This window comes from Euprymna scolopes, chromosome 11, assembly GCF_053919585.1.
Source record: "Euprymna scolopes isolate OS-2025 chromosome 11, ASM5391958v1, whole genome shotgun sequence".
NCBI lineage: Eukaryota > Metazoa > Mollusca > Cephalopoda > Sepiida > Sepiolidae > Euprymna > Euprymna scolopes.
In genome coordinates, this window is record NC_136492.1 from 3,697,763 (window position 1) to 3,720,766 (window position 23,004).

Genomic DNA, 23,004 nt, shown 5'->3' on the forward strand with positions numbered 1-23,004 from the left:
ACATTTTTTCAAAAATGCTTACAAGTTTCAATTTTATTACAGTACAGTGTACAGGCGCCTGTCTTGTCAAAGAACCCACTGTTGATTGTATGCGTCTGGCCTTTCTGCTTGTGCAGTGATAAAACCTCAAATGCACTTGTGATGTTAGGTTGTATAAGTGTGTTAACTTTGGTGAAAATCAGACTTTTTCGATTATCGATTTTCGATACTTATCAGAGGCATTCCGATACAAAACCTATCTAAAAACACTCCCAGATACATAAAGTACACTTGTGTGAAGGGGAATTCTACCAGATGCTAAACATTCTCCGATTAGTTTGGTTACTCCAACCGAGAGATCTTTTTAAGATTCTAGCCGTCCCTACAAGTTCTATTGTTTGTATTTCTTTTGCACTTGGTTCACCGGGTATATTTGCCAGATAGTTATTGAAATTCTTTTTCATGAGCTCGGTTGCTCCCATAATGACTGGTGTGATTGATAGCTTCTTAAGATTCCAGTTTCTTTTCATGCCGTACCATAAGTCGTTGGTATTTTATTTTCTCTCTCCCTGCTTTGTTAAGGTCAGCATCATTAGAGACGCTTACTTATTCATGTATGTATACGTGTATGTGTATGTGTATATGTGCATGTGTATATGTGCATGTGTATGTGTATATGTGCATGTGTATGTGTGCATATGTATGTGTGTATGTGCATATGTATATGTGTATGTGTGTATATGTATGTGTATATGTGCATATGTATGTGCATATGGCTGTGTTTTTGATTTATGCATTATAGCAGAGCCTGTGGGTGCTTGCCATACTCCTTTAGTGGTTGCTTTATCCCCGTTTAACTTTAAAAATCTGTTACAATTTTAAATATACTTTCCAATCTATTAGATAGATACATCTTCATAATAAGTTAAGGTTATCGAAATCTAAAAAAAAAAAAAAGTGTGCCTTTAATTAAATTTAATTGATTCCTTTAATTATCTTGTTTATTTGATTTTGTTTGAAACAAAATCTTCCACTGCTGGGAATAATAATAAATATTTATTGATTTTAATCTACCAGTAAAAACTAAAATCTATAAATCACCCCCACCCCCCACCCCACAAACATGTTTTTATGTTTGAGAAAATATAAGCACATTTAACATGTGTTTTTGTGGTAATCAGGAAATAATAGCTATTTTAGAGTTCATACTATAAATGGTTTAAAAATTCACCCCTGAGTGAGAATTTCACCCCTATTATGGCATTTTCTTTTTTGTTCATTGATCTAATCACGTTAATGCAGCATTTATTTCTGGTTTATTATACGGCAATGCAAGTTTTAATTAACTACAGGGTGGGCCAAAATAAGGGTCCTATTTTTAAAAATTCATAAATTCATGTAAGTTTTAAGGAGTGTTTTTCGGCCAACATTTGTTTTGTTTATTTCAAAATAATCTCGGAAGGGTCAGTCTACGCACACATAAAGTTTAGTGAGTTTAACTTTTATTTTGTGGAAGTTATTCAAATTTAAAGATAGGACCTTTATTTTGGCCCACCCTGTATGAAATGTAAGAATGATTTTATGTAATCGACATGTTGTAATAGTAGTAGTATTAGTAATGGTGGTCTTAGTAGTAGTAGGGTGGGTGTTCTTGTGCCCCTTTACCTCCTCCTAGTGATGTCTCCGACTTTAACCGTTCCTAAGTCCTAAGTAATTCGCGATTGTATTTTGAGTGTCACCCACACTGAAGAGTGAACCTTTACCCCCCCCTCCCCCGAAAAATGTAACTTACAAATGAATTTTACCAAGTACATTATTCACTATGCCACGTTCAGATAAAATATATCTGAAGAAGGTTGGAGGTTACATCAACCGAAAAATGTAACTTACAAATGAATTTTACCAAGTACATTATTCACTATGCCACGTTCAGATAAAATATATCTGAAGAAGGTTGGAGGTTACATCAACCGAAACATTGTGCAAATAACACTCAAGATGAAAACAGTAGTCCGATGAATCGAAAATAATCAATCCTCATCTAAAAAAATACAGAAACAAAAATTTTACTTTCATTGCTCATCCCTGTCTTTAATATCCACTATTTTTTGTTTGTTCGTTCGTTTGTTGATCTAATTACATTAATGCAGCATTTGTTATGCTGCTATGCAAGTTCTAATTAATTATGAACTTTAAAACTGATCTCCTTATCTAATAAAAACATGTGGTGGTGGTGATGGTTGTTCTTGTATCTCTTTGCCTCTTCCTAGTGACGTCCTCAACTTTGGTCGTTCCTGGGTTCCAGTTGGTCATTTCGTACTTGCTCGCAAAAGGTTGCCGCTCTGATGAAGGCCGCAGATCTCGAAGGGTCTTGTTCTGTCAGATCACCACTTATCCCCACATTACAATCATGAGGGCTATCGTTCAGCATTGGTCATCAGTTGTATCGCTAAGGAGCAGCGGTCACTTTTAAACAAAAAAAAATAATTCAATGCCTGTTTTTTTTTTTTGTTTGTTTTTTTTTTTTTTGTATAAAAAGATTATTCTGCGGAAAGAACTTACTATGTTTGTGTTGGTTATGATCTTTAAAAATAATCTCCTGTAATCAAGTACTAGTAGTAGTCTGTGTTATTGTCGTAAGATTTTGCTGGTCATTTTATTCTCGCCATAGCATGATTTGATGATCAATTAAACCCACCTGACCTGCCGACGGATAAGGCTGTACAATCAGCCAGATTGTTCTACCCGAGATATTAACCAATCAACTTCCGTATCTTCTCGAAGGATTAGTTGATGGTTAAACTATAATTATAATGAATAGAAGTGATAAGTGTTTGTGTTATCTACCCCTCCCTCTATCTCCTGGGCAGAGGATAGGAAAGGCCTGATGAGAGGTGCAAGAAGTCATAGTTTTAGCATGTTTACCGAAAAAGGTGATCTAAAGTGACATTTAAAAAAATAAATTAAAAAAAAATACCGGGCAATCTACCTTATATTGAAATTCTGGTCCATGTCATCGTACGGGGTATCCTAAAATTAATCAACATTTATTGGCTTAGTTTCTACCATTATCTGGTTTAATTTTCGATTTTTGAGTAATTACGTAATCTATATTTTTTATTTACATTATACATATATATATACATATATATTCTTGGCCTTCAGTACAAGATCAAAGTGTAGTACCTATTCTTCAGCTGCTGCACTTCTATTTCTTGTTCTCTTTCAGTGGAGGAGAAATCCTTCACGACTGAGACAATTTTTATTTTTGTACCTTTTCTCCACGTTAAAAAACGACCCTGGTGTCTAACTGTGTCCCGTGGGGAGGCATAGTAAATAGGTACATTATACATATATATATATGTGTGTGTGTGTGTATATATATATATATATATATATATATATATATATATATATATATATATATAATGTGTGTGTGTAGATTACTGTTTTGTAAGTAAAACAATCTATATATTAATACGATAGCGTGTGTGTTATTTTCTGTGTCATGCTTACATCCGAGTTGTTTAATTGTCATGTATTTCCATTTCTTGTCATAAATAATTTTATCAAGAATTCTTCATAAGTTTAGGATCCTGGATATGACCTTAAACTATATCCGATGCAGAAATATGTGTTAGGTAGGACTTCAGGTTCTTCTTCATAAGCCCTGTGGCACCTATAATAACTGGTATGATTGATATCTAAGATTTCAGTTTCTTTTCATATCATACATGGGACTTTGGTATTTAGTCTGTTTATCCCTTTCAGCTCTGTTGAGACCTCTATCATTAGAGACACTCACTTCAACCAAGGTTGCAACTGTAACTTATTCCATATAACTATGTCAGGTTTCACAGTGTTAGTGTGTGTGTTTGTATGTCCACTAAAAACTTTGTCATCTGTGTTGTACATGCATCATTAGAAAGAGAGAAACGGTAGAAAGCGCCATCTCTTGGACAATTAATATCTGAAAGTTAGTAAAAATGGTCAATTATTTTGTGTAGAAATTTTGTTTTATTTCAAGGGGAGGGGTCACCTAAAATCGTTTCTTTCTAAACCTTTTCAACATCTGCACATGAGTCAACCATTGTTTTTTGAATTAGTTTAAATACAAGAATTTTCGACTTGATGTATATAATGAGCGCTGTGGCCGAATGGATTAGAAAGTTGTCACATTGTTATTAGTTTTGAGGTTCACACATGCCTACTGGTGGAGCTTCTTTTTTTTTTTTGCATTTAAACAGGGTTGTTTTGTAATTTGTACTATTTACTGGTGACTAATTATATTAAAACAAAAAACAATTTCCTGATTTCGTTTTTTTTTTGTTTTTCTTTTTAATTTTTTTTTTTTTATAAGCCGTTTAAATCAACTGAAGGTTGAATTTTTATTTAAGAAAAAACAAATTCTAATTCAATTATGATTCTTCAATTAAAACAAACAAAAAAAAACTTTCATTTTTTAACAGTTTAAAACTTTCATTCATTATTTCATACAACAATTTGGACGCTAAAACATTTCACTCTGCAATTCGTCAGCTTATTTTTTGAAATTGCAGAATGAAATGTTTCGACGACTTTTTAATGAAACTAAGTTTATAACATTAGGTAAAAGTGCTCTAGTGGACCAACTAAATACTTTTAAGGTCTCTGGGTCTGTTTTTAACGAATATCACATTTAAGTAGTTTTTATTTTACATCTTTTAAGTTTATAACCTTTTTTTCATTTAGTTATATTTAGAACTTTTCCCATACAAACATTTTAATTCATCTGTTATTTCTACTTTATTTTTCACATTTTGATTTCGGTTTCAATCACGTATTTTATTGTTTTTTTTATTTTTATACATTGAAATATACTTAAGCAGATTTTTGCAACTACCCTCTCTGCTGTCACAATTTTGTTTTCTGGATGAATTAAAACAGATTTAAGCAGATTTTACAATTGGACAATGTCCCCCTCCCTCCACTGTCACAATTTATCATATTTAAGTGGATGTTACGATCAGGCACCGCTCCACATTGTAATCACAATTTTTTTTTTTTTTTTACGACCATGCAATGCTATAACCCCCCCCCTTCCGCCACCGCCCGCCTTCATTGTGACATGTTTTTTTTTTTTTTTCTTTTGGCTCCCTCCATTCCCCAGGATCACAATGTTTTTTTTTCGACCACCCCCCGCAATGCTGGCGCTCCTCCCCTCCCACCACAAGTTATAAATAAAATCAAAATAAATACTATTAAATTATTAAAGTATTAATATTAATTATTAAAGTATTAATAAAAATATTATTAAAATATTTTTTAAATATTGAAATTAAAATTGAAATACATTGTTATGAAATGGCATATTTTGGGAGGTGTGCATTGGAGAGTCCCTTCCGCACAAGGAAAGTTTTTTTTTTTTTTTTTTTTTTTTCCCTCTAAGTGGGGTCGTTTATATTTCTTGCTTTTGAAGGAGGGCAGGATTAAAATCTCCTTTTTTTTTTTTTTTTTTTAATTGCTGTGGATTGTAAAACAAACCCCAAATTTTATTATGAAAACTTGAATTTCGTCTGAAGAAGGCCTTTGAAAAGTTTTTGAAAATGGACAATGAAAATCTGTGCGAACAACTGTTTAATCCTTATTCATTTTTCCTGCTTAAAAATGAACTCTGCTCATCAGTAATACAACCCTGATAATCGACGGCAAACTATTACACTCGTGATCTTGACAATGTCAGGTGAGTCATAACCTGATAAAACGAGATTCTTCGACATCTGCGATCTTCGCCAAAATGCAACCTTCTGCGAGCAGGTGTAAACCGGCTACTTAGAACCCAGCAATGACCAGAGTTGGGGAAGTCCAAAAAATAGCAAAGAAAGACGGGTACAAATATTAGCATCAGCTTTTAAGTCCCGAGCGATAGAATGTACCATTATACCCCCCCCCCCCAAACTCAATATTGTAACATTCAAATGTTTACCTATATTTTTTTTGTATCTATAAAAATAAGAATGTGTGTGTGTGTGTGTGTGTGTGAGAGGACACTTCTCAACCTATATACTCAACAGAGTTTTGATCTACAGACTTGAAATTGGGTATATAGGATATTCAGACATGCGGAACACTTTTTAATTAGTTTCATTTGAAAAAACGGGCTGCCAAGGAGTCAATCGAAAAATTGGTACGTGGGGCATCAGATTTTTATCTTTTTGCTAACTGTTTCACGAATGCACATGCATGACTGGTTCGCATGACAGATTCATTGTTAAGAATAAGTAGGTTTGAAAGCACTTTCAAAATATGTCAAGCTGGCCTAATGGTTATCGTACTTGACTCACTGTCTTCAGGTTTTGATTTCAACTCGAGTATATTTTTTTTTAATTACAAGAAGTGAACGGTTTAGAAAAAACAAAATACTCACATGCACATATCTCAGTTTCTGTATGAATTAAAATATATTTATGCGTGTTTTACGACCGGGCAATGTTGGGTGATCTAGTTTTAATATAAAAAAGAACAAGTACTGAATTTTGCGAGCAGCTATAAGGTGACCACTTGGAACCAAGTAATGACCAGAGTTGGGAATGTCGCGCAGAAGCAAAGAAAGACAGGTACAAATATTAGCATCAACTTTTAAGTCCTGGGTGATGCTGGATCAATAAAATGATGAATCCTGAGGAGACTCCTTTAAGTAAACATTCATTGATCCGACTTTGTTTATTTTAGTCAACAATAATTTCTTTTTACTATTTTTAGATTCAGATGGACGACTCAATCATTGTCCTCGATGGAAGTGACTCTACCATTGTCCTTGACGGAAGCGAGTCGGAATTTTGCAGTGATTATGAAACAAACCTGCATGATGACTCCTTGATGGTAAGTATTTCTGGTCTCCCGATTTATCGGAGAAGACCTATGTTTTTAGTGGTGTCCATTAGTCCAGATGATTGCCAGATAACCGTCCATTAGTTTTTCCTGAAATTTTGCCACAAATTGTATTTTATTAAATAGATGTGCACAGTAAAAAAAAATTATATGTGAAAATTCCGATTGCGTCCACAGGGATTCAAAGGAGGTCAAAAATGACACTTTTTGCCTATAGCGTTTGATCCATCCATTAGATTTTCCTGAAACTTGGCCAAAATGTTGAGGCCATTGTTCTTAATATAAATTCAGTATGGGTGACCCTGGCAAAATTCTGGTTCGCATCCCTCTGACACTTTTAGGACTAAAAAAACATGCCTTTTTGGAGCTCTTTTTTTTCATATTACTCAAGAATTTGATATGTATATCTATATACTAGTTTTCCTTAGTGCTGAATTCAAATATACATGGCTTAAGGTGTGAAACTGCATTGTTTGTCCATTTTCACTGGGATTCAACGTTCCCAGGAGCTCAAAGGGGGTCACAAATGCCTCAAAATTGCAAAAAATGACACTTCTTACCCCATAACTTTTGCCCCATCCATTAGATTTTTCTGAAACTATGCAAAAATGTGAAGGTAACGTTGGCCCGTTACACTTCTCACATGCAGCACCAGAGGGGGACCACGCACACATGGCTTGTTCTTAATGATTTTTTTAATGTAATGTTTTTGAATTTTTTTTTTAGATAAGGATTGATAATTCGAGCGTTATTCGCACACCTATTATCCGATGTAAACTCTGACCTTCTACAGATGTATGAGGTACCTTCAATAAGTTTCCAGACTTTTTTTGTACAGGCATTTAAAATTGTTGTAGACTCTTGAAAATTCATTATTTTTGCTATACATCTTATGAGATGACTGGCCAATTTTTATGATTTCAGGTTCAAATGAACAGCTACAGCAAGAATTGGAATACACCCTACTAAAGTGCAGAAGTTCAAGTGTAACGTGAACCGACATCTTGCTGCCCAAATCCCTACATAATACCCCAGTAGTTGTTGCCCCTGATAGTAGCCCCCTACACCAAAGTGGCAATTTGCCTTGTTTGGGGTGAAAATGTAATTAAAAAAAAATAAATAAATAAAATAAAATAAAGCCCGATTGTCACAGTTGGTGAATTTCAAAAATGCAATCTGGATCTGAAGACACTTTAAAAGAACGATATGCAATAAAATTTTGTTTTCAACTTGGAAAAAATGCCACAGAAATGTATGGAATGCTTCATACTGCTTTTGGACCATCTTGCATGAGTCCAGCATCAGTCTTTGACTGGCATAAGAGATTCGAGGAAGACTGGAAGTCTGCGAGGAGTAATGGAATGATAAAAATATTGCCCTAAAAAAGACATGATTCCATTTCTGTTTGATGAAAACCGGTTTTCTTTATTTGCTGCAGACCATCTATTAGTTGGCAGACTATCTATTAGTTGGCCAGTTGTGTACAAATCCCAAGAGCAATAGGAGCATTCTATCACGTCTGAAAGTGACACAATGTTCAGCGATCGAGACCGGAAATGGACCGCTGTACAACTCATGCTCTCTACCGGTCCAAGTTATGACAACAGGACCATTGCCAGCACCCTCAAAATGCATCCTTGAGTGCCACGAATAACAAGACATGCCTTGGATGTGAAAACAAAGTTTCCAGCCATGTTTATGGTTTTTTGGTGTGGTTTCAAATGAGGGTCACATCATGCCACCTCACACCTTTGAAGTTAACACCAAAGTGTATCTGGATGTGTTGGCAAGTGTGGTGATTGCCTGGTGCAATCAAGTGACCGTTGGTAGACCCTGGGTGTGCCAGTAGAACTCAGCACTGGCCCACAAATCCAAAGAGATCCAGGCTTGGCTCTCAGAAGGAATGCTATGATTTTATTTTATACCCTTCTCTCACTGCCCCCCTCCTCCTCCTCCTCCCTCAATCTGAACCCGTGTGACTACTTCATTTGATCCTGTCGAGAGCATCACTAACATAACCTCTCGCACCAAAGCCAGCCTGATCGCTGTCATCCACCAAGTATTTGCCAAGCTCCTGCCGGTGCTTGTGAAAAGGCATGGTCCCAGTTCCAGACTCTTATTGAGGTTGAAGACAGCTACATCAAATAGATGTGTCGGTTCTACTATATAATCACGTTATCTGAACTGACTTTTTTTCAATAAAAATTTTAAAATAAAGCTGTAATTTTTTTTTCTTTAGGGCCGACAATTTTATTGTTCCACCCTGTATTTACCTATAGAGTTTTTTTTAATTTCTGCATTGTCGTAAAAACCCGTTTAATTTGGGGTTGGTGATCTATAAATCTTAATTTCACTGGTAATTTAATATCGTTATTTATTTTATCGGTTCATCATTAGTAACAACGATGGAAAATTAAGTTTTAAACAGCTAAACAAAAACAAATAAAAGAACTGTTTTTGGCATCGGAAAATAGGCACAATTTTTCCAATTCCAACACCCTGAAGTTTCTGATTCCGATTAATTTTTTTTTTTTTTTTACATAGTCATCACCACTTATCAAGGCCAAGAGGGCACTCAAGGATAAGGGTTAAAAAGTGTACAGCAGAAATTGGACAATATAGTAACAGTTAGTAATGGAGATTCAGTAAATTTGTTAACTTATATGGAACGGCTCATCAAAAACTTGTTTACATTAGACTTGAAGACAACCATATTGTAGTAAGCTGGAAAGCAGGAAAACGGAAGACAATTCCATAGGCATGCAGTTCTAAGAAAGCTTTGTTCATGGAATCTACGTTTAGATTTAGGCACAGATAAAGATTGGGGGGGGGGTAATTATTGATAGTGTTTTCTGCTAGACTGGTGTTTCTTGCGAAAGTTTGTTGAGGGGGAACCATAGATTGGAGCTCAGTCAAGCACTTGCCATGAAAATAATGATAAAGCAGAGACAAACTCACAACATATCTTCTGTGAGAAAGAGGTTGCAGGGAAGAGAAAAGGACATCCCCTATGAGGCTACGAAGTTTATTTTGAACTTTATCAAAGCAGGATGAGTTCTTTCTAGCAGCTCCTGCCCAGATGTGGCAACAGTACTCCATCCTTGGACGTACCTGGCTCTTATATAGATAGAGAATTGCATCAACAGTGAGATATCTACTGGATCGATAAAAGGATCTCACCATTTTTCCAGCGGGCTTGGCAACGGATTTAGTGTATGTGTTCCATTTAAGATCAGGAGTAAAGGCCAAACCCAGAAGCTTGTCAAAACATGAGGCCTCCCTAAATCTCAACACTATGATAGATTCTTCTTTTGGTTGAAAGCGGTAATGCTCTGCTATTTAGTAACAGCAGAAGTTCCTTGAACTTGCTCTATTTATTCATAGTATTTGCACAAACTTGAAAAGTTCTTGAATTTTGACTTTTGCCTTGAAAAGGTCTTATTTCTATCATTTCCTAGATAAATCCTTGAAAATTTCTTGAAAATCGTATTCTTTATGTCAAGTAAAAATTTGTGTCAAAATTTTCAAAATAAAATCAAAATAAATACTATTAAATAACTCTTAAGTATTAATAAAAAATACTTTTTAAATATTGAAAATAAATCGAAATACATTGTTCTGAAATTGCATAGTGGTATTGTGGATACAAGAGTTGTGTCCCTTTATCACCAAAACGCTAGTAAAGGTAGTTTTGTAATAAAGGGACATAACTCTATTTTTATCGGTCCGACCAACCTCTATTTTGCTTTCATTTATAATTTGATTTTTTGGTGGGTCCACAAGGGGGGAATGAGTATTGGAGGTCGCCATAAATAAAATTACAAGGGAGTCAGTACTTAACAAGGTCCAAAGGCTATTCGAGGATAAGAGTTGATGAATGTAAAGTAATAGTGTAGTAATCGTTAAAATAATTTAAAAAAAAGAAAAACAGATAACAGTTCAACAAAGAATGGAAACAAGTTGTTTGCCTACAACGTAAAAAATTGGTTCACACAGTCTGTTCTTGGATGGAAACCACCATCAGGTTTATTTTTTTTTTACTTGGAAGTCACCACTTATCAAGGCTCAAAGGCCACTCGAGGATAAGAGTTAATGAATGTAAAGTGGTGTTAATGGTGTAGATTGAGTAGAATTTGATTATTTAAGGGGACAGCTCAACAAGAACTTGTCTGCATTGAACTTGAAAGCTACCATGTGGTATTCAGCCAGGAATCAGATCAATAGAACAGTGTTCCATAGGTGGACAGTTCTAAGAAAAAAAGCTTTGAAAAAAAATCTTTGTTTAGGTTTAAGCACAGATAGAGAGTGGGGGAAATTATTGATAGTGGTTGTAGCTAGTCCAGTTTTTTTGTGAAAGTTTAGCAAGTGGGGACCAAAGATTGGAGCTCAGGCAAGCACTTGCCATAAAAATGAGGACAGAATACACAGATTCACAACATTTCTTCTGTGGGTAAAGATATTGCAGGGAAGAGAAAAGAACATCACCTACTAGGTTTTGAACTTTAACAAGGCAATAACCTTTTTAGCGACATGCAATATGATTTCTGTTCTGCTAGATCTACAGCAGATGTGCTAATGGTTATATCTCATAGGATTAGCGGATCTCTCAATGGAGGCTTCCTTTCTAGGGCAATTGCTCTTGACATATCAAAGGCCTTTGATAGGGTATGGCATAAAAGTCTACTTCACAAGATCTCCAGCTACAATATAGCTGGAAATGTCTTAATTATTAAATCATTTCTCTCTGATAGGGTCATAAAAGTAGTGGTTGATGGGCAGACATTAATGCTGGAGTCCATCCTGGGCCCAACCCTTTTCCTGATCTACATTTAATGATCTTCCAAATCACATCTTAAGAATATTCGTACAGATTTATGCTGACAACACAACCATCTACAGGAACACATCAGAGATCGTAAATGACCAAGTTCTCTCTGATTCTCTCTCTCCTCTGATCTTGAGCAAGTGGTACAATGGGGAAAGAGGTGGCTGGTTACTATTAATGCATCTAAAACCAAGCTTCTATCTTTACAACATCAATGCTCTGATCCCCGTTTGGCATCAACTGAAATGAATGGCTCTCATCTCATGTTTTGACAAGCTTCTGGACTTGACCTTTACTCCTGATCTAAAATGAAACACCTACATCAATCCGTTACTAAGGTCGCTGGAAAAATGGTATTATCCTTCTACCGCTCCAGTAGATATCTCGCTGCTGATGCAATTCTCTACCTATATAAGAACCAAGTATCTCCAAGGATGAAATACTGTTGCCACATCTGGGCAGGAGCTGCTAAAAGACCTTATTCTGTTTTGACAGAGTTCAAAATAGACTTTGTAGCGTAGTGGGGGATGCTCTTTCCTCTTCCCTGCAACCTCTTTCCCATAGAAGAAACGTGGCGAGCCTGTCTTTACTTTATCATTATTTTCATGGTAAGTGCTCATCTGAGCTCTAATCTATGGTGCCACCTAGCCACAATTTCATCACGAAAAACACTTGTCTGGCTGAAATTACTGATAATAATTTCCCCCATTCTTTATCTGTGCCTAAACCTAAATGTAGATTCCATGAACAAAGCATCTTTCTTAGAACTGCAAGCCTGTGGAACTCTCTTCCATTTGCCTGCTTTCCAACTGACTACAATTTGGTCGTTTTCAAGTCCAATCTAAACAAATTCTTGATGAACCGTCCCGTTAAGTAATCTAATTTACCAAATTTTCTGCTTTCCAGCTGACTACAATTTGGTTGTATTCAAGTCCAACATAAACAAATTCTTGATGAGCCAGTCATCAGTAATCTATTAAACCAAATTTTCACTACAACGATTACTACGATATTGTCACATTGACTACTGTACACTTTTTAACCCTTATCTTTGAGTGGCCTCCAGGCCTTGATAAGCGGTGACTCCTTTGTAAAAAAAAAAAAAGATAGGGTACATCGAGCGCTACTGCCCAGATGTGACAACAGAACTCCATTTTAGGACGTGATTGACTCTTACACAGATAGAGGATTGCATCGGCAGTGAGATACCTACTGGAGCAATAGAATGATCCAACCATTTTTCCAGCAATCTTAACAACAGATTTGAGGCATGTATTCCATTTCAGATCAGAAGTTAAGGCCAATCCCAGAAGCTTATTAAGACATGATGCTTCCCCAAGATGAGAGTGATTCCTTTCAGTTGGAGCGTGATGAGGATCAGAGCAATTAAAAGAGAGAAGCTTAGTTTTCGATGCATTAAAAATAACCAGCCACCTTTTTCTCCATAACACCATGTTTTCAAGATCAGAAGAGAGAGAATCGGAAAGATCTTGGTCACAAACTGATTATCATCAATCGATCAGTAATTCTGTGCTGCACTGAATACTTGCAAGCGCTACAAAAAATTGAATTGTACCCTACTTCCTTTTCAAAAACTGGAAGCTTTCCAACATTACAACCAATTATGAATACTTTTGCTAACATTCACTCTCAGATGTTTACTTTTCATCTCCTGCACTGATGATCACATAAGCATGAAACACTAAATTTTTATCGCTAACCTTATGTCCAAGTAGTAGCATAAAATCATGTGATCGCTCCCTCCCTCAAAAAAAAAAAAAAAATACATTAGTCGTACCTGTTCCTAAAAAGGCAACCAAAATTCATATCAAATGCATTTAATTCCGATGTTTTTATAATTAACTTTAAGCAAGTCATTGTTTTTATTGTGTTCGAAATGTTTTTATTATGTAACATAACACTTACAGGCTTTAATTTGTTGCCCACAAGTCAAGCATCCGCTTCTGGATCTGTTCCGTAATGGATATCTATATTATAACTTATGGATAGCAACCGAATCTCCATGTGAACGATTATTTTGGCACATAAATGCATCTCATCACTGGCGCTGGCTGGATGTCATTAATTTTGACACATTCACAAATGTTATCTCCAAACTGTGCATGGTCACCCATTTTCAAAATACTTCCATTATCCATTCGACAGTTGGGTCCTAAAATTCAATAAAAAAAATTAAAAAATGTAGGTTAAAACGAATGTAGAGTTTACATAAACGTTAGATGAACGCTTTGCACATTGTATTTTGGATAAACAACCACTTGTGCACATATACATTATCGCCGGTGAGCAATCAAAAAAAAAGTAATAAAAAAAAGTCTCTTTACATACGTCCACGGTTGCTGGTTCTTTGTTCTCTGATCGTTACTTATCCATATGTAAAGTAACCGTGTAGTTACATTTCAACCACTTAGACCCGTCACATTGTCTGAGACTTTGTCACGAAGCGATAAACAAAAAAAAGGAAAAAAATTAAAATTTGACTCAACAATTTTTTTTTTTTTTTTTTTTTTTTTTTTTTTTAAATGCAAATTCATGTGTTCTTCCAAAATAACATTTCATTATCTTTCAAAAGTCTTTCCGTACACACATTTGACAATGCTCAGCTGTATAACATGTGCTTTTTAAAAGTCTCTCTCCCTGCCATCTCACTCCGGCCATAGCCAGCGCTTTCTTTCTTTGCGTTCACACAGTCATCTTCTCTGGCATGCACTTGACTTCCCTTTGTGATGCAAGCTCATGCACACTTGCTAATTTGCATATCACTAAAATGGCTACTGCTGCTAATCTCGTTCATCGACACTCTATTGCAATAGAGCGCATCATTACACATACGTGACCATTGAGCCCTTCGTGGTTGTTGCTATTTTGTTCAGGACAAATCTATTCATGCATGGAGACTTGTTGAGGTTTCAAAGGTTTTATTTTGTTTTATTTTTTATTTTTACAAAAAAGTTACCACTTATCAAGGCCCGGAGGCCATTCGAGGATAAGGGTTAATATGTGTACGATAGTCAGTGGGACAGTATCGTTATTCTACTTCATTGGGTTTACTTTCGACAGCCTCATAACTCACCCTTCCCTTATTTTGTCCTTTAGTCCTCACATTCCATGAACGAAGTTTCTGAGAAAGGAAAAAAATTGCTGTTTTCTTGGCCAGAATCTAATACTTATTATTGGCTACTTTTTAACCTTGAAGGAGTAATTTTTCTTTCAGCTTCTTAGATCAAGTGACTTCATGCTCTGTCTGGAGTGATTTCCATTAGAAAAAAATAAAATAAAAAAACTATCCTAAAATAACACAATGTATATCTAACTTCCTAATCCAACAGCATCTATGGTATTTTTAGTTTCTGTAAAAATATTAACTTTATTTGCATATTCTCTTAATATATCAATTTTTATAACAAACAAACAAACATTGACTTTATATATCTGTTATATATAGGAACCCTACACCAGTAAGTAATGATTATGTTAACTAATATGAATTTTGGCATTAGGCTTATATTAGTACATGTTATGATAACCTGGTGGCAAGCAAAATAGACCCACCTGCAGGTAGCATGATTGAAACAGGCCAATGGTTATCTCCCTAGATAAAACATGTTTGAAATGCAGGTGTCAAATGATATCACATAGAAATTACGTCACACTTCATGGGACAGAATAGTCGGAACCGAGAGAGGTGGGATGTGTATGAAAATGCAGAAAAAATCTAAGTGAATATTGCCTCAAGACTCTGCCCGTTTGTGAACCATCTTAAGATTAAGAAGAATTAGAAAATTAAGAAATAATTTACGTGGTCTCTCTCCCAAAGGGTAAACTCTCTAAATAAAACCTTTAAAACAAGTCTCTATTGTGTTTCATGCAGGAGTAGTCTTAAGTTAAACAGAAGATCAACGTCTGATAGTATCGCTGCTCACACATGAAAAAGTGACACTGAAAGGAATGAAAACCAGCAACCGCATATGTATGTGAAAAAAGATTTTTTTTTAGATTAAATTTCACTCACATCAGTCTCTAAGGTTCCAGATGTTTGAAGATAGCGGTTTCAATCCTACCCGAAAGGAGACCAGAGGATTAGTTGGCACAAAACGTGGTGAGAAAACAACTATGGAAGGCAGTAATTACTGGGGATACAGTTAGGACACTCAGCATTCCTATCCTGACAAGGTTAATCATTTGAAGAAGGCCAGAGGATGAGTTGGTCGAAACGTGGTGAAACAACAACAATGAAGAAGAGGATAACGGTCCACAAGAAAAAGAATACACAAATTATGGAGCCTCGCCTCAAAGGATTCCAAAAAATAAAGTAATATATATATATATATATATATATATATATATATATATTACAATGAAGTCACCACTTATCAAGGCCCGGAGGCCACTTGGGGATAAGGATTATTGCGTGTACAGTAATCCATGGGATAATATCGTAGTAATCGCTAGGTTTTTAAATTTTATATTTGTATATTTTTAAAACTTCAAGAAGACTGGTTAATTGAGAATGAGTTATCTCCCTTCCTGATTTTTCTTTTTAGGTGATTATTTAAAAATGTTGGTTCTTGTTCAGAATTTTCACTATATTAAAAAACAAAATAAAATCTTTGATATATATACTTGTGACAAAACGGAAATATCTTCTCCCAAAAATCACCTTTTTTTTTTTTTTTTTTTTTTTTTTTTTTTACAAAGGAATCACCACTAATCAAGGCCCAGTGGCCACTCGAGGATAAGGGTTATAGAGTGTACATTGGTCAAAAGGACAATATAGTATTCATTTGAAGTGTAAATTTGGTAAATCAGATAGTTTCTTTTTTAGAACTACAACCATTTTTAGTGATTAATGGGAAATCTTAGGCATTACAACATGAATCTAGTATGAATTATTGTTGAGTTATCTCCCTTGGTTTTGTTTTTTGTAGATTGTTTTCAAAATGGTAGGAATGATTGTCCCTTCTTTCTTCATAAAATCTGTTTTTCTTATTTAGAAATAAAAGTACTTGATCAGTTTGTAATTTATTTATTTTTTTTTAGATATAACTTCATTTTGTCATAGGTACATATGTCATACAGATTTTTCGGTGCTTATTTTTGTAAGGATATTTTCAAGTTAAATTGAAGTTTCACAATATCTTTTTTATTAAATTATTACATGAAAGTACAGAATAATAACAAAACACCCTCCTCTCTTCCTGTTAAGAATGGCTTTCTAAATAATAATGTTATTTCAGCACAGTAGCATAAGTGCATAGGTACCAAGTTTTCATTTGCATTTTTTAAAATAGGATGAATTCTAGACAAAGAACCCTTTTTCTTTTTTTTTCTTTCTAAAATCTATAGTTTCTAAGAAAAAAAATTAAAATCACTGATTAAAAAAAAAACAGTTGGACTTAAAAAAAAACCTATGTGTATCAATTTTGCACAGAATTGTTTGCATTTCATCAGATGCTTTGGTTCATTTGGTTCCTGTCGGCATAGTTCAAGAATTGAAATTATTCATTCTTGGAGGGTAAACTGGGCCAGGTTTCGTCAGAGTGGTGTATCGATTTTTTTTTTTTTTTTTTTTTTTTTTTTTTTTTTTTTTCAAACTTCTTGAAAAGAAAATGACTCGTGACTTGACCTGATTTCTATTCAAAAGGAGGAGGTAGTTGCAAGAAACCTAGAAAGAGTGGTTTTTAGTAGTGCTTTAGAGGCCTCCTTAATTTTATTTGGGTTATTTTAGTAGCGCTCTAGAGCAGGCATGTCAAACACACGGGCCACACGCGCCCCATCATAGACACGTGTGTGACGTGTACAAATGATCTTTCTTTCACCGACAACTCAATTACTTGAATTTGTCTGTATGTTTCTAAATTGAAATAAAAAAAAATAGCAAAGAATTTTATTTAGCGTGTTCAACTTTTGCGGCCTTCAAAATGATACAAATCGACTCCTGTGGCCCTGAGAAAACTTTGAGTTTAACATGCTTGCTCTAGAGAGCTCCTAAGTTTTTTCACTTTACATAGATGTGGTAGAAAGAAGGTGCTGGAGAAAAATGGGGGGGGGGGGTAGAGGATGTTTAATAGAAATATTTTATATTTTTTAATCTTTTCTATTTTTATTTATTTTTTAGTGGCCCCTGCTAGTAATATATACATATAGGTAGCAAGTCATTTTTTAAAGACAAACAAACCTGACAGGCAGCAAAATCCCACCCCTTCACAGTTGAGATCCCTAGATGTAAGAGAGCTTTCTACTCCAGTAGTTTCTTCCCCAGAACCGCTACACTTTGGAATTCCCTTCCGAGTTCCTGCTTCTCTAACTGTACTGACATGCAGAAGTTCAAGTGTAACGTGAACCGACATCTTGCTGCCCAACTCCCTACATAGTACCCCCTGTACTTATGTCCATGATAGTAGCCCCCTACATCAAAGTGGCAATGTGCCTTGTTTGGGGTGAAAATGTAATAAAATTTGGTTGAATACAATGTAGTTCTCTCTTTTGCGGGTCTTTCTGCGGATTCTCTTTATTTTCCAAGCATTTCTTTTCGTCTCCGGTGGCAAATTGTGTAGTACGTATGTATGTGTTCTCTCTCTCTCATATATATATATATATATATAAACACAATTCAAGACTGTAAATTATACTTTATAAAAATTTATTGTTCGACAGGATTTTTTTTTTTTTACAGAAGGATCACCACATATCAAGATCTGGAGGCCACTCGAGGATAAAGGTTAATGTGTTTATTGTAGTCATTGGGACAGTTGCGTAATAATCGTTTGTAGAAGTACTTTGGTATGATTAGATCATTTACGAAAGCAGCACAACAACTTGTTTGGACGTGAAGATAAAGATATTGTAGTCAGCTGGAAAGCAGACCAGCAGAGGAGAGTTTCACAGGCAGTCAGTTCTATGGAAGAAGCTCTATTCATGGAATCCATGTTTAGGTGTAGACAATGATAGGGAGTGGGAGAATTTATTGATAGTGATTTTTGGTCAGACGAGTGTGTTTGTGAACGATTGATGAGAGGGGACCATAGATTGGAGTTTCAAAGAATGTGTTGTTTTTATCAGAAAAAATATTATTTAACGATATGTGAAAATATTAACGATATGTGAAATTATTATTGAACGATATGTGAAATTATTATTTAACTATATATAAAATTATTATTTAACAAAATGTGAAATTATTTAACGATATGTGAAACTATTATTTAACGATATGTGAAACTATTAAATAATAATTTCATAAATATTAGCAAACGAATCTTGCTTCATATGTATCTAATGACTTTGGATGAAATTCAATTAAAGATTTGATGTATATCCGAATTTTCAAATTGGGAATTGTGTCCATTAAAAAACCTCAAAGAAAACCAAAGTTTGAGGAAAATTTAAATCTTGATATTGCCGCAGGTCACTACTACTCAAAAGAAAACAATGTCCACGCTTTTCGGCAGAAACAGTCATGTGACCGGCACATTGTGAGCATGCATGCTAATAACTCCCTTTTGTCTTAACTACAAACGAGAGGGAGGAAAAAATAATATTGACTTTTCCCAAATAAAAAATAAGAGCAGAGTTTTGATTTCAGTCCGAATTTATTTTAAACACAATCATCTAAACCCCACTTTTTATTGTGACAAGTTCAGTTGGGAATTAATTTTAGTCATTTGTTTGTTTTATTAGGAACATTCCTGGATTATTCTGAAGGTGGATCTGTTTAATCTGCACATTTAGCGATGAAAATGCAATTTTAGATTAAAGTTTGTATGAATGCGTAAAACTAAAATGACAAATTGTATATAAAAAAAAAAATGCCGTAAATATATAAAAAAAATTTTTTTTCAGTTTTCTTATTTTGTTCTTGATGGAGATGGGGCAACATATCGGATGCCAAACATCCCCACCAAGAGATCTTTTTAAGGTTCTAACCTTTTCTTTAAGTGCAGTTGTTTGTATCTCTCTTGCACTTGGTTCACCGGGTATATTTGCTGTGTAGTTTTGGAAATACCATAAGGAGATAAGTTATCCCCGATTTTTGAGAAGCTTAAATGTCTACTAGACACTATTCTCAGGTATCTTTGGTTTCTTTGTATAGGGGTTTGTCAGAGACGTGAGGATACTTCTCATTAAAAGTAAACTCTGACCAAATAAAAAAAAAAAAATAATGTGCTGTCTCCTCAAACCGTCCAGCAAGTCCCTTTTGTGAATAGAGGGCTGCCTTAAAAAAAAATGTAGACAATGAGGAAATCATAGAAAAATACCTCTGCTATTACATAAAAGGAACTTGTATGAGCTCATTCCCTATGAACTCCTAAACAGATGGACTGATTTTTTTTTTTTCTTTTTTTTTAATTTTACATAAATGTACTTATCATATGTGTCTGGCAGTGTTCTTAGATAGGTTTTGTATCGGAATGTCTTTGATAAGTATTGATAATCAAAATAATCTGATGAAAGAAGGAACAAAAGATTTTGATTAAAGTTAACGCCTTACACGCCATCACATTTAAGTTTTATTACCATACAAAGCAGATAGGCCTAGCACATACAATCAACAATATGTTCTTCGATATGACAGGGGCACGTTCGAAATGAATGTTTCTATTGAGAGCACAACTGAAGAATGATACTCGACTTTTGAATTTTAAACTTTAATTCAAGCCATTATATATAAAAAATAATTTTATAAAATCTACAGTAGGTTCTCTACAGTGCAATATAGACTACAATGTATTGTGGACTAAGTTACTGTTGGGAGGCATATGAAGCACCTTCCCAGTGCATTGCAGTGGGTCCCCAATTAGAGCAGGCAATCATTTGATTTGATTGAAAAACTGGTGATTTCATTGATTTCGATGACAATAAAATATGGGAGTGTGACACATTCGATAATCCTCATTCAATCCCAGGCAATGGTGGGTCTTCCTGCTAGTGAATAATAAACAAAATAAATACTGGCAGGCTGGCACCCAGGATAAAAAGGGGCCGTTAACCCCTTTTTAGACGCCAGTCAAGAAGAAGAAAACAATGGGGTAAGCCTTCATGTCTCTGGAATTAGCACTTTAGGTATGACAGGGGGTAACCAGGGTTAGCCATAAGGCCTTAATAATAAAGGTTTTGGTCCTCTGTCTTCATTTGTAGAAACAAAGAATTGGAAAAAAGAAATTAATTGTTGCTGCTGTTTTGCTTGCACTTCTTAAAGTTTGAACAGTGGAGCAAGTCATCAAATGGAATCCTAATCAAGAAGATAAAGGAAACATATTATTGCCTTGTGGATTTAATAATAATGCACACCTGTGGAAGAACAGTCTTCCGATTATCTGCTTTCCAGCTGACTACAATATGGTCGTCTTCAAATTCAATGTAAACAAGTTCTTGATGAGCCGTTCCCCTTAATTAATCCAATTTACCAAATTTACACTTCTAACAATTACGATGATATTGTCCTTTTGACCAATGTATACTCTTTAACCCTTATCCTCGAGTGGCTTCTGGGCCTTAAGTTGTTAGTCCTTTGTAAAAAATAAATGAAAAATAATAATAATAATAAAAAACACACACGCACAAATGTTATCGACTTACCATCAGGACAAATTGCACAACACTTCCCTTTGATAAAAACCGCATCCGCACATTCGATCTTCGGACATTTAACAGTAAAGCAGATACTTTTTCCATCATCAATACAGTTACAATGCTTGCAGTCTCCCTCGTAGAATAATGTCCCAATCGGCACCGATCCGTTTGTGGTCATGCAACCTTCTGGGGGTGGTGGCGGAACATCCGTGGGATATGTTCTTGGATTTTCAGTCGAAAGATCCTGGCCTGCTTTCATAATTTCATAAATGTCCTCTTCACGCCAGTGTGGGGGCGTCGGGATAGCAACTGTCGACCAGAGCATAAAAAGCAACACAGAAATTGTCAAGATTAATTTCATGTTGAGAAGAATTTAAGCCAACGTAGATTTGACAAATTTTTTAGCAAAACTGTTGCACGAAAAGATGCAACCTTTTTTTTTTTTTTTTCTGAATTTGTCTTGTATGCACGGATTCCGTCGTTTTGTATGAGCTCGTCATTTGTACACCATTCGTTTTGTTGTTTGTTAATTTTGCTCCGATTGGTTGATTCGATGAATTTGGATTTATTTATCTGCTGAAACCAATTCAACAGATGGCATTGATTAATTGATATTGTTTGGTTTATATATTGAATAAACAAAAACAGTTTTTATTTTTTTCCTACTTTGATTTTTTATGAACAAGCAGAAGTACCCAACATTGTTCAGGTAACATTCTTTAAAATTATTTTCAATATCCAGAACAAAGCTGAGCTCCAATCTATGTCTCCCCACCCCCGTCTCGCCAAACTTTCACGAAAAAAAAACCCTTGTCTGACTGAAATGACTATCAATAATTTCCTCCACTCTTTATCTGTGCCTGAACCTAAATGTAGATTTCATGAACAAAGCATCTTTCTTAGAACTGCAAGCCTGTGGAACTCTGTTCCGTTTGTCTGCTTTCCAACTGACTACAATTTGGTCGTTTTCAAGTCCAATCTAAACAAATTCTTGATGAACCGTCCCCTTAAGTAATCTAATTTACCAAATTTCCACTACTAACGATTACTGCGACATTGTCCCATTGATTGCTGTACATTCATTAACCCTTATCCTCGAGTGGCTGCCGGGCCTTGATAAGTGGTAACTCCTTTGTAAAAAAATTAAGATAGGGTGCACTAAGCAGCTCTTTCTCGCATGTGGCAACAGTATTCCATTTTAGGGTGTACTTGGTTCTTATACATTAGCAGTGAGATATCTACTGGAGCGATAGAATGATCCAACCATTTTTCCAGCAATCTTGGCAACAGATTTGAGGCATGTGTTCCATTTCAGATCAGAAGTGAAGGTCAATCCCAGAAGCGTTATGAGACATGATGCTTCCCCAAGACGAGAGCGATTCCTTTGAGTTGGGGTGTGATGAGGATCAGAACAGTTAAAAGAGAGAAGCTTAGTTCTCGATGCATTAAAATTAACCAGCCACCTTTTTCTCCATGACACCATGTTTTCAAAATCAGAAGAGAGATAATCAAAAAGATCTTGGTCACAAACTGGTTATCATCAATCGATCAGTAATTCTGTTGCGCTTCCTGTGCTGCACTGAATACTTGCACGCACCACAAAAAATTGAATTGCACTCTAAATCCAATTTTTTATATCTCCACTTCTAACGATTAAATGATGTTGTCTCATTGGCTGCTGTACACTCATTAACCTTTATCCTCGAGTGGCCTCCGGGCCTTGATAATAGCGACTC

General features: G+C 35.2%; 2 protein-coding genes across 3 annotated transcripts in view; one reads left to right on the plus strand and one right to left on the minus strand.

Moving 5' to 3' along the window:
- LOC145287738 (uncharacterized) overlaps positions 1 to 23,004 on the plus strand; it is a 137,594-nt gene that overhangs the window by 19,626 nt on the left and 94,964 nt on the right. For both annotated transcript variants that reach the window (XM_080135503.1, XM_080135502.1), the window contains exon 2: positions 6,721 to 6,840. In XM_080135503.1, coding sequence (XP_079991629.1) covers positions 6,727 to 6,840 — 114 coding nt within the window. In that variant the 5' untranslated portion in view covers positions 6,721 to 6,726. The remainder of the gene's footprint in view (positions 1 to 6,720; positions 6,841 to 23,004) is intronic.
- On the minus strand, positions 13,555 to 21,811 carry LOC145287740 (von Willebrand factor C domain-containing protein 2-like). Its single transcript, XM_080135504.1, has 2 exons — positions 21,275 to 21,811; positions 13,555 to 13,847 (listed from the first exon to the last, which is right to left on the minus strand). Exons 1-2 carry the CDS (start codon positions 21,627 to 21,629, stop codon positions 13,708 to 13,710), a joined length of 495 nt encoding a protein of 164 aa, XP_079991630.1. The 5' UTR covers positions 21,630 to 21,811; the 3' UTR covers positions 13,555 to 13,707.